This window comes from Anser cygnoides, chromosome 29 (assembly GCF_040182565.1).
Source record: "Anser cygnoides isolate HZ-2024a breed goose chromosome 29, Taihu_goose_T2T_genome, whole genome shotgun sequence".
In the NCBI taxonomy this organism is placed as follows: domain Eukaryota; kingdom Metazoa; phylum Chordata; class Aves; order Anseriformes; family Anatidae; genus Anser; species Anser cygnoides.
Window position 1 is genome coordinate 2,969,121 of NC_089901.1, and position 10,798 is coordinate 2,979,918.

The following is a 10,798-nucleotide window of genomic DNA, read 5'->3' on the forward strand; positions in this document are numbered from 1 at the left end:
TTAGGGCTGCTCACGCTGGACCCCGCTAATTAGTTCCGGGGAATTAATGCCAGGCCCCCTCCCAGAAGCCCTCTGGGCACCCCCCCCCCCCATGCCTCGCTCCTCCGGGCCGTTCACTCTGGAACCTACTGATTTCCCTCGTGGAGAGTGAATTGATGCCAGCTCCCCCCTCCACGCCCCCACCCCCTCAACCTCGCTCCGGGCCGATCACTCTGGAACCTACTGACCACAACCGGGGGGGGGGGGCTTTATGCCGGCCCCCGCCCCCCCCCCCCCCGAGCTGTTAACCCTGGAGACTACTGACTACCGCCACAGGGACGGGGACCGCCCGACGGCCCCACTCGCCCACCCCCCCCCACGGCGGAGGGGGAGGGGGGTCAAACCAGTGCCCCCAGTTTGGGGGGGGGGGGGGGGGGGGGGGCCGGGCACTGGTCCATACTGGTTTGGTGGCTCCCCCAGTGGCCGAGCCCCCCCCCCCGGCCCGGCGCCGTCGCGTTCCCCCGTCCCCCGCAGTAGCAATAACGCCCCTGCCCCCCCCCCCGCGGTCGTCGTGAGTGGCTGTGACGTCCCCCCCCGTGTCCCCCCCCCCCCCCCAGCTGCCGCATGGTCCCCGGACCCGCTTCTGCCACCAATAAACACCTTTGTACGTCCTGGGGCTCTGTGGGGCCGGGGGGGACACGGGGGGGGGGCCATGGGGAGGGGCTGGGGGCACAGGGGGGGCTGGGGGTGACGCGGGGGGGATGGAGGAGGACATGGGAGGCTGGGGGGGATGGGGGCAATACGGGGGGGGGGCTGGGGGGGGCCGTGCGAGGCTGGGGGGGCACGGGGGGACTGGGGGGGGGGGCAAGGGGGACACGGGGGCGCTGAGGGGGGGACACGGAGACATGGGGGGGGCTGGGGGGATACAGGGGGCGTGGGGGGGACGTGGGAGACTGGGGGGCTGGGGAGATGCAGGGGGGCATGGGGGAGACGTGGGGGGGGACACGGGGGGACTGGGGGCAATATGGGGGGGCTGGAGGGGGCCGTGCGAGGCTGGGGGGCACGGGGGGGTCTGGGGGGCACGGGGGCCACAGGGGGGCTGGGGGGGGCCACGGAGGGGGACAAGGGGGACACGGGGACATGGGGGGGCCTGGGGGGGGGGGGGGAGGGGGGATAAGGGGGGGGCCTGGGGGGGGGACGTGGAAGACTGGGGGGGGGGGCAGAGGGGGCTCAGGACCCCCGGGGGCCACCAGGAATGGCCCAAAAGGGCCAAACGCCCCAAAAGCGGGCCCTGGTGACGTCATCACCGGCAGCGGCGCTCTGGGGGGGGTCGGGGGGAATTCGGGGACCCCCCCCCCCAAAAAAAAAAAAAAAACAAAACAGGCGCCGCCATCTTCTTCCGGCACCGCCCCTGTGACGTCACGGCGAGTGGCCGGGGCTGCGCCGAGGAGGCCACGCCCCCTTTTAAACATGACCACGCCCCCTTTTAGACAAGACCACGCCCCCTTCAGCTGGTGGCCACGCCCCCACCGCCCGCAGGCAGCGGCTGAGGCGCGGCTCGGCCACGCCCCTCTGCTTTTAGCCACGCCCCCTCTGCTTTTAGCCACGCCCCCTCGGCTCTTAGCCACGCCCCCTCGGCTCTTAGCCACGCCCCCGGCTGCTAGCCACGCCCCCGCCCGGGGCCGCCGGCGCTGGAGGGCGTGGGCGTGGTCAGACCGAGTGGGCGTGGTCAGACCGAGTGGGCGTGGTCAGACCGAGTGGGCGTAGCCACACCCAAAGGGGGCGTGGCCAGACCGAGTGGGCGTGGCCACACCCAAAGGGGGCGTGGTCACCGCGGGCGGGGCGGGGCCGCCGCAGTCGCTCCCGCGCCGCCGCCGCCGCCGCAGGGCCCGCAGGTACCGGGACCCCGGGACCCCCCCCAGACGTCACTTCCGGCACCTCCCCGGGACCCCCGTTACCGGGAACCCCCCTCCACCGGGACACCCCCCCCGGATCCCCCTCTTCCGGGATCTCCCTTCCGGGGACCCCCCGTTACCGGGACCCCCCCGTTACCGGGACCCCTCCCGTTCCCCCCCGTTATCGGGACCCCCCCGGGACCCCCCCGTTACCGGGACCCCTCCCGTTCCCCCCCCCCGTTACCGGGACCCCTCCCGTTCCCCCCCCCCCCCGGTACCGGGACCCCCCCGTGCCCCCCCCCCCCCCGGTACCGGGACCCCCCGTGCCCCCCCCCCTTTACCGGGACCCCCCGTGCCCCCCCCCCCGTTACCGGGACCCCTCCCGTTCCCCCCCCCCCGTTACCGGGACCCCTCCCGTTCCCCCCCCCCGTTACCGGGACCCCTCCCGTTCCCCCCCCCCGGTACCGGGACCCCCGTGCCCCCCCCCGGGGCCTCCCCCCGCCCCTCCCCCCCCCGGGGGCTCCCTTTCCGCCTCCGCCCGGGGCCCCCCCCCGCGGCTCCGTGACTCAGCCCCGGGACCCGGAAACCGGCAGCGGGCGGGCGGGGGGGCACGGAGGGGGGGGGCGGTTCCGGGGCCGCCTAACGCCGCGCTCTGCTCTCTTCCAGCCGCTCCCAGTGCTCCCAGTGCTCCCAGTAACCCCCGGGAGCCCTCCCAGTGCTCCCAGTGCTCCCAGTACCCCCCAGGAGCCCCCCAGTACCCCCCAGTGCTCCCAGTAACCCCCAGCACTCTCGGTACCCCCCGGTGCTCCCAGTACCCTCCCAGTGCTCCCAGTACCCTCCCAGTGCTCCCAGTAACCCCCCCCCCCGCGGCACCATGTTCCTGGTGAAGGGGTTGCTGGGGGGGCGGGGGAGGCGGGGGCGGCGGCGGGGGGCTCCCGGCGGGCCTGGGCTCGGTGCTGGGGGGGCTGCTGAGCGGGGGGGCGCGGGGGGCGCGGCGGAGGAGCCGGGGGGGCCATGGGCATCCTGGGGGGCGTCATCAGCGCCATCAGGTGAGGGGGGGGGCAATGGGGGGGGGGGCTTTTGGGGGGGCAATGGGGTGGGGGGGGGCTGGGGGGCAATGGGGGGCTTGGGGGGCAATGGGGGGCAATGGGGGGGGGTTTGGGGGGGGCAATGGGGGGAATGGGGGGCTTTGGGGGGCAATGGGGGGGCAATGGGGGGCAATGGGATGGGGTGGGGCAATGGGGGGGGCAATGGGGGGGCTTGGGGGGGCAATGGGGGGCTTTGGGGGGGCAATGGGGTGGGGTGGGGCTTTGGGGGGCAATGGGGGGGCTTGGGGGGGCAATGGGGGGCTTTTGGGGGGCGACGGGGTTGGGGGGCAGTGGGGGGGGGCTTTGTGGGGGGGGGAATGGGGTGGAGGAGCTTGGGGGGGGGGTCCTGGGGATGGGGGGGGTGGGGATTGGGGGGGGACACTGGGGGGGCACTGGGGGGGCACTGGGGGACGTGGGGGCGGGGGGGCTGTGGGGGGTGACAAGGGGGGCACCAAGGGACATGGAGGTGGCACTGGGGTGACAAGGGGGGGTGACACTTTGGGGGGGGGTGACACTTGGGGGGTGACACTTGGGGGGGTGACACCGGTGACCCCCCTGTGCCCCCCCCCCCCCCCGCAGCGAAGCGGCCGCCCAGTATAACCCCGAGCCCCCCGTAAGTGCCCTTTGACCCCCGATCCCCCTCCCCGGCCCCCCAACCTGCGGGGGGGCGGGGCCGGGGTCCCGGTGCCCCCCCGCCGCCTCCTCCCTGACCCCCCCGTGCCCCCCCCCCCCCCCAGCCCCCCGCACCCACATCTCCATGGTGGACCCCAACGAGAGCGAGGAGGTGCGGCAGTTCCGCCGCCTCTTCACCCAGCTCGCCGGCGACGTGAGTGACCCCCCCGGGACCCCCCCCACCCCGGGACCCCCCCACCCCGGGACGCCCCCTGGGACCCCCCGACTCCCCCCCCACCCCCAAAGTCCCTCCTGAGCACCCCCCCCAGGACCCCTCCTCTCTCCCAGCCCCCCCCCCCATCACCCTCCCCCTCCCTGGGACCCCCCAGGACCCCCCCACCATCCTGGCCCCCCAGGACCCCCCACCATCCTCCCCCCCCCCCCAGGACCCCCACCATCCTCCCCCCCCCCAGGACCCACCCCCACCATCCTGGCCCCCCCCCCCCAAAAAAAAATCCCTCTGCTCCCCCCAATCCCCCCACGACCCCCCAAGATCCCCCTGCACCCCCAGATCCATGAGATCCCCCTGCCTGGATCCCACTGCCCCCCCCCGCAGTGCCACTGCCCCCCCAGGGCCACTGCGCCCCCCCCAGCCCAGGACCCCCCCCAAACTACGCCCCCCCCCCACCCCACGACCCCCCCAGCCCCTCTGTGCCCCCCCCCAACACCCCCGAGCCCCCAGCGGGTCCCCTGGGTGCCCCCTCCCCATCGCTCCCCCAGCTTTGGGGCCCCTGGGGGGAGGATTTTTTGGGGGGGGGGACGGACTTGGGGGGGATTTTTTGGGGGGGGTCCTGGTGCCCCCCCCACGCCCGTTTCCGGCAGGACATGGAGGTGAGCCCCACCGAGCTCATGAACATCCTCAACAAGGTGGTCACGCGCCGTAAGTGTCCGTCCCCCCCCCCCCAAACTGGGACCCCCCCCGGGGGGGAGGGGGCATGGGGGTGGCCCCCCCAAATTCACATCAGTGTGTCCCCCCCCCGAAATTCACACCACTGGGTAATGGGGGGGGGAGGGGGGGGGGCACAACCCTATAGTAGCCACTAGAGAATCCCCACAAGAAACGAGCTGGGGGGGGGGGGGGGAGCTGGGAAAATCTCCGAAATTTCCCGATTTTGGTTAAAACTGGGGGGGGGGAGCTTCCAAAAATGCTTTTTTATTTTTTTGTGCCCCCCCCCCGGACAGATCCCGACCTGAAGACGGACGGGTTCGGCCTGGACACGTGCCGCAGCATGGTGGCCGTGATGGACGTATCCTCGGGGGGGGGGGGGCTCGGGGGGGCGGTTTTGGGGTGCGGGAGGCTTGGGGGGGGGGGTCCGTGCCCCCCCACCCCCCCCTTTTTTTTTTTTCCTTGACCCCCCCAAACCAGAGCGACACGACGGGGAAGCTGGGCTTCGAGGAGTTCAAGTACCTGTGGAACAACATCAAGAAGTGGCAGGTGGGGGGGGGGCACCCCAAAATTCGGGGGGGGGGTCACACATTGGGGGGGGGGGGAACCCATAATGGGGGGGGACCCAAAATGGGGGGGACCCAAAATCCAGGCTGTGAAATCTGGGGGGGGGGGGGGTGTGTAATTTCGGGGGATCCCATCAGCCAGGGGGGCCCCCGAATTTTTTTTTTTTGGGGGGGTCGCAAATCAGGGGGGGAGACCCCAGAATTTTTATTTGGGGGGGGGGGCCCAAATGGGGGGTGACCCCATATCCGGGGGTGGAGGCCGAAATCTGTGCGGGACCCCCAAAATTTGAGGGGGAAGCCTGTAATCTGGGGGGGAACCCCATAATCGGGGGGGGCGCCCCATAATCCGGGGGGGGCACCCCATAATCGAGGGGGGCATCGTAATCCAGGTGGGACCCCGTAATTTGGGGGGACCTCAAATCTGGGGGGGGGCACAGGGACCCCAAAATGTTTTGGGGGACATAGAGGGAACCCCAAACATCTGCCCCCCCCAAACCCTCCGGCATTAATGTGCCCCCCCCCAGCCCCCTAATTTTTTTTAGGGGGGTCACAAGAAAACCCTTGGGGGGGGGGACCCCAAAATGAAGCAGGGCACCGAGGAAAAGGGGAGTGGGGGCATTTAGGGGCGTGCAATTTGGGGGGGGGGGTGCAGATGGGGACCCCCCCCGGTTTTGGGGACCCCCCCCGGTTTTGGGGACCCCCCTGGTTTTGGGGACCCCCCGACCCCCGTGCCCCCCCCCCCCCCAGGTCGTGTACAAGCAGTTCGACACCGACCGCTCGGGGACCATCGGGGTCCAGGAGCTGCCGGGGGCCTTCGAGGCCGCAGGTCGGGGGGGGGGGGCAAATTTTGGGGGGGGGGGGGGGCGGCGATTGGGGGGGGTGTTTGGGGGGTTGGGGGCAGCTGGGGGTTGGAGGTGGGGGGTAATGGGGGGGAATTGGGGGCTTGGGGGGGTAACGGGGGGCTGGGGGGTAAATGGGGGGGTAAATGGGGGGGTAATGGGGGGCTGGGGGGTAAAGGGGGGTAACGGGGGGTGGGGGGTAAAAGGGGGGGCTTGGGGGGTAAATGGGGCTTGGGGGGGTAACAGGGGGCTGGGGGGTAAATGGAGGGCTGGGGGGGTAAAAGGGGGGGGCTTGGGGGGTAAATGGGGTAATGGGGGGGTAATGGGGGGGGTAAATGGGGGGCTTGGGGGGATAAAAGGGGGGCTGGGGGGGTAACGGGTGGGGGGTAAATGGGGGGGTGGGGGTAATGGGGGGCTGGGGGGGTAACGGGGGGCTGGGGGGTAATGGGGGGGTAACGGGGGGCTGGGGGGAAATGGGGGGCTTGGGGGGGGTAAATGGGGGAGCTTGGGGGGGGGTAATGGGGGGCTGGGGGGTACATGGGGGGCTTGGGGGCTAAAAGGGGGGCTGGGGGGTTAATTGGGTAATGGGGGCAAATGGGGTAAATGGGGGGCTTGGGGGGTAAAAGGTGGGGCTGGGGGGTAACGGGTGGGGGGGTAAATGGGGGGGGTTGGGGGGTAAATGGGGGGCTGGGGGCTTAATGGGGGGTAAAAGGGGGTTGGGGGGTAAATGGGGGGCTTGGGAGGGTAAAAGGGGGGGCTGGGGGGGGTAATAGGGGGTGGGGGGTAAATGGGGGGCTTGGGGGTTAATGGGGGGCTGGGGGGGCAACTGGGGGGCTGGGGGGGTCGTGTTTTGGGGGGATTTTGGGGGGGACATGGGGGGTCGGGGTTTGGGGGGCTGGGGGCGTTCTTGGGGGGCAGCTGGGGACCATTTGGGGTTTGGGGGCATTTTGGGGGGGGACTTTCTTTTTTTTTGGGGGGGGGTGCAGGGATTTGGGGATCCAATGTGGGTATTTTTGTGCCCCCCCCCGCCCCCCCCCAGGTTTCCGGCTGCCCCCGAGCTTTGGGCGGTGCTGGGGCGCCGCTACGGGGACGAGGGGGGGAACCTCGACTTCGACAACTTCATCAGCTGCCTCGTGCGCCTCGACGCCATGTTCCGTAAGGGGGGCCCGGGGGGGGCACCCCCGATCCTGGGGGCGCCCAAAGCTGTCGGGGACCCCCGAGCTATTGGGGACCCCCCAGGTTTGGGGGATCTGCGGGAATATCGGGGACAACCCCCCCCGAAGTTTTGGGGATGTGCAGGAATAGTGGGGACCCCCCCCCCCAAGTTTTGGGGACCCCCTAGGGTTAATGGGACCCCCCCCCCAGATATTGAGGTCACCCCCGAAATATTGGGGACCCCAATATTGGGGACCCCCCGAAACTAATGGGGACCCCCCAGGTTTGGGGGATCTGTGGGAATATTGGGGACCCCCTCAAGTTTTGGGGTCCCCCCTAGGGTTAATGGGACCCCCCCCCAGATATTGAGGTCACCCCGAAATATTGGGGACCCCCAGGACTAGGGGGTGGGGACCCCCAGAATTATTGGGGACCCCCCAGAATTATTGGGGACCCCCAGGACTATTAGGGACCCCCCAGATTATTGGGGACCCTCCATGGTTATTGGGGCCCCCCGGGGCTATAGGGGACCCCCAGAAATATTGGGGACCCCCGAGGTTATTGGGGACCCCCAGGGTTATTGGGGACCTGTGGGTGGATGGGGCCCCCCAGAATTATTGGGGACCCCCCAATATTTTGGGGACCCCCGGGTTATTGGGGGAACCTGCAAAGTTTTGGGGACCCCCAGACCTATCAGGGACCCCACAAAGCTATCGGGGATCCCCCAGGGTTATTGGGGACCCCCCAAAATTATTGGGGATCCCCCCGATTTATCGGGGACCCCCAATGTTTGGGGACCCCTCCGTTTTTTGGGGTCCCCAGGGAGTGTCCATACGTTTGGGGGGAGGGGCTCAGGGTGGTGACCCCAGGTTTTGGGGCCCCCCCATGATTTTGGGGTCCCCCCCCCAGGTGCCTTCAAGTCCCTGGACCGGGACGGGAGCGGGCAGATCCGCGTCAGCCTCCAGGAGGTGGGTTTGGGGCCACCGCCCCCCCCCCCCAGTCCCATTTTGGGGTGTCCCTGGCACTGGGGGAGGAGGTGGCCCCCCAAAACCGCCCCCGCTGCCCCACCAGCCCCCGAGCTCCTATGGAGCACCCCAGGCCCCTATAGAACACCCTAAATCCCCAGGGAGCACCCCAAGTCCCCGGAGCCATCCCCCCCTTATAGGGTTGCCCCGCTGTCCGTGCTGTGCCGCAGGTCTTGGAGAACCCTAAATCTTTCAAAAGTTGCCCCAAATCCTTATAGGCTCCCCAAAATCCTTATAGGCTCCCCAAAATCCTTATAGGCTCCCCATAGTCCCTATAGGCTCCATAGTCCCTATAGGGTCTCCCGAAATTCCTGGAGAGCGACCCAAATCCCCTTCAGGACCCCAAAATTCCTCCTTGTGAGGACCCCGAATCCTGGCAGAGCCCCGTTGGGGGCCCCCCCCAAATCCCCTTAGGAAGCTTCTCACCCCTATAGGGGCCCCCAGCTCTCTACGGGGCGTTGCAGACCCCTATAGAGCCCAGCCTCTATGGAGCAGCAGGAGTCCCCCTGGGGGGGGGGGGGGCAGTCCCTATGGAGCCCCCCAGACCCCTTTGGGGTGGCCCTGAACCCCAAATGCCTTTAGGGGGACGCCAATCCTACAGCATCCCCCCGCTATAGGCTTCCCCCTTCTATAGGCGACTCTATAGGGTCCCTTGGGAGTGGCCCATCAGCCCTATAGAGGCATCCTGGATCCCCCAGGGTGCCCCCAAACCCCCCAGGGATCCCCAAAACGCCCCTGAGGGTGCCCGCAGCCCCCGTAGGGCCCTGTGCGCCCCCCCCCCCGTACCCTATAGGCCCCCTATAGCCCCCCGGTTCTCTCCGCAGTGGCTGCAGCTCACCATGTACTCCTGAAGCGCCTGCGATGGATTTGGGGCCCGGACCCCCCCCCCAACCGTGACCCCCCCCCAGCACCCCCCCATTGGCATCGCCCCCCCCCCGCGCACCCCATTTTGTACCCCCTCCCTATGGGTGCTATAGGGGCCCTTCCCCCTCCCCCCCCCAGCTGTGCCATGGGGCGCAGCCCCCCCACAGTAAAGCTACCGACCCTATACGGTGCCTTTGTTTGTTTTGGGGGGGCTCCAGGAGTGCTATGGGGGTATAGGGGATGGGGGTCCTATAGGGGTATAGGGTATTTGGGGGTGTATAAGGAGCATAGGGTGCTATAGGGGATGGGGGTCCTATAGGGGTATAGGGTGCTCTAGGGGATGGGGGTCCTATAGGGGTGCAGGGTATTTGGGGGGGGTATAAGGAGTATAGGGTGCTATAGGGGTGGGGGTCCTATAGGGGTATAGGGTGCTATAGGGGATGGGGGTCCTATAGGGGTATAGGGTGCTATAGGGGATGGGGGTCCTATAGGGGTGCAGGGTATTTGGGGGGGTATAAGGAGTATAGGGTGCTATAGAGGTGGGGGTCCTATAGGGGTATAGGGTGCTCTAGGGGATGGGGGTCCTATAGGGGTATAGGGTATTTGGGGGTGTATAAGGAGCATAGGGTGCTATAGGGGATGGGGGTCCTATAGGGGTATAGGGTGCTATAGGGGATGGGGGTCCTATAGGGGTATAGGGTATTTGGGGGTGTATAAGGAGCATAGGGTGCTATAGGGGATGGGGGTCCTATAGGGGTATAGGGTGCTCTAGGGGATGGGGGTCCTATAGGGGTGCAGGGTATTTGGGGGGTATAAGGAGTATAGGGTGCTATAGGGGTGGGGGTCCTATAGGGGTATAGGGTGCTCTAGGGGATGGGGGTCCTATAGGGGTATAGGGTATTTGGGGGTGTATAAGGAGTATAGGGTGCTATAGGGGTGGGGGTACTATAGGGGTGTAGGGTATTTGGGGGGAGTATAAGGAGTATAGGGTGCTATAGGGGTGGGGGTACTATAGGGGTATAGTGTGCTATAGGGGGGTGGTGGTACTATAGGGGATATAGGGTATTTGGGGGTGTATAAGGAGTGTAGGGTGCTATAGGGGGTGGGGATTCTATGGGAAGTATAGGATATTTGGGGGATGTAAGGAGTATAGGGTGCTATAGTAGGTGGGGGTACTACAGGGGGCATAGGGTATTTGGGGATGTATAAAGAGCATAGGGTGCTATAGGGGGTGGTGCTACTATAGGGGATATAGGGTATTTGGGGGGTATTAGTATAGGGTGCTATAGTAGGTGGGGGTACTATAGGGGTATAGGGTGTTTGGAGGGGTATAAGGAGTATAGGGTGCTATAGGGGTGGGGGTGCTATAGGGGTATAGGGTGTTTGGGGGTGTATAAGGAGCATAGGGTGCTATAGGGGGTGGGGGTACTATAAGGGATACAGGGTATTTAGAGGTATATAAGGTTTGTAGGGTGCTATAGGGAGTGGTGGTACTATAGGGGATATAGGGTATTTGGGGGAGGTATGAGGAGTATAGGGTATTATAGGGGGTGGGGTGCTATAGGGAGTATAGGGTATTTGGGTATAAGGAATATAGTGTGCTATAGGGGACGGGGTACTATAGGGGATATAGGGTATTTGGGAGGGTATAAGGAGTGTAGGGTGCTATAGGGAGTGGGGGTACTATAGGCGTATATGGTATATGGGGGGTATAAGGTGTGTAGGGTTCTATAGTGGGGGGGTACTTGAGGGGATATAGGGTATTTGGGGGTGTGTAAGGTTTGTAGGGTGCTATAGGGGGGTGGGAGTACTATATAGGGTATAGGGTA

General features: G+C 67.0%; 1 protein-coding gene across 1 annotated transcript; it reads left to right on the plus strand.

The window, feature by feature from the left end:
- Positions 1–2,733: 2,733 nt before the first annotated feature.
- On the plus strand, positions 2,734–9,153 carry CAPNS1 (calpain small subunit 1). Its single transcript, XM_066984688.1, is given in 13 exon segments — positions 2,734–2,771; positions 2,773–2,847; positions 2,849–2,923; positions 3,542–3,579; positions 3,700–3,788; positions 4,457–4,514; positions 4,817–4,881; positions 5,001–5,069; positions 5,834–5,912; positions 6,965–6,979; positions 6,982–7,080; positions 7,990–8,048; positions 8,930–9,153. Coding segments are annotated over 13 exon segments (771 nt in total). The 5' UTR covers positions 2,734–2,748; the 3' UTR covers positions 8,957–9,153.
- The last annotated feature ends 1,645 nt before the right edge of the window (positions 9,154–10,798 follow it).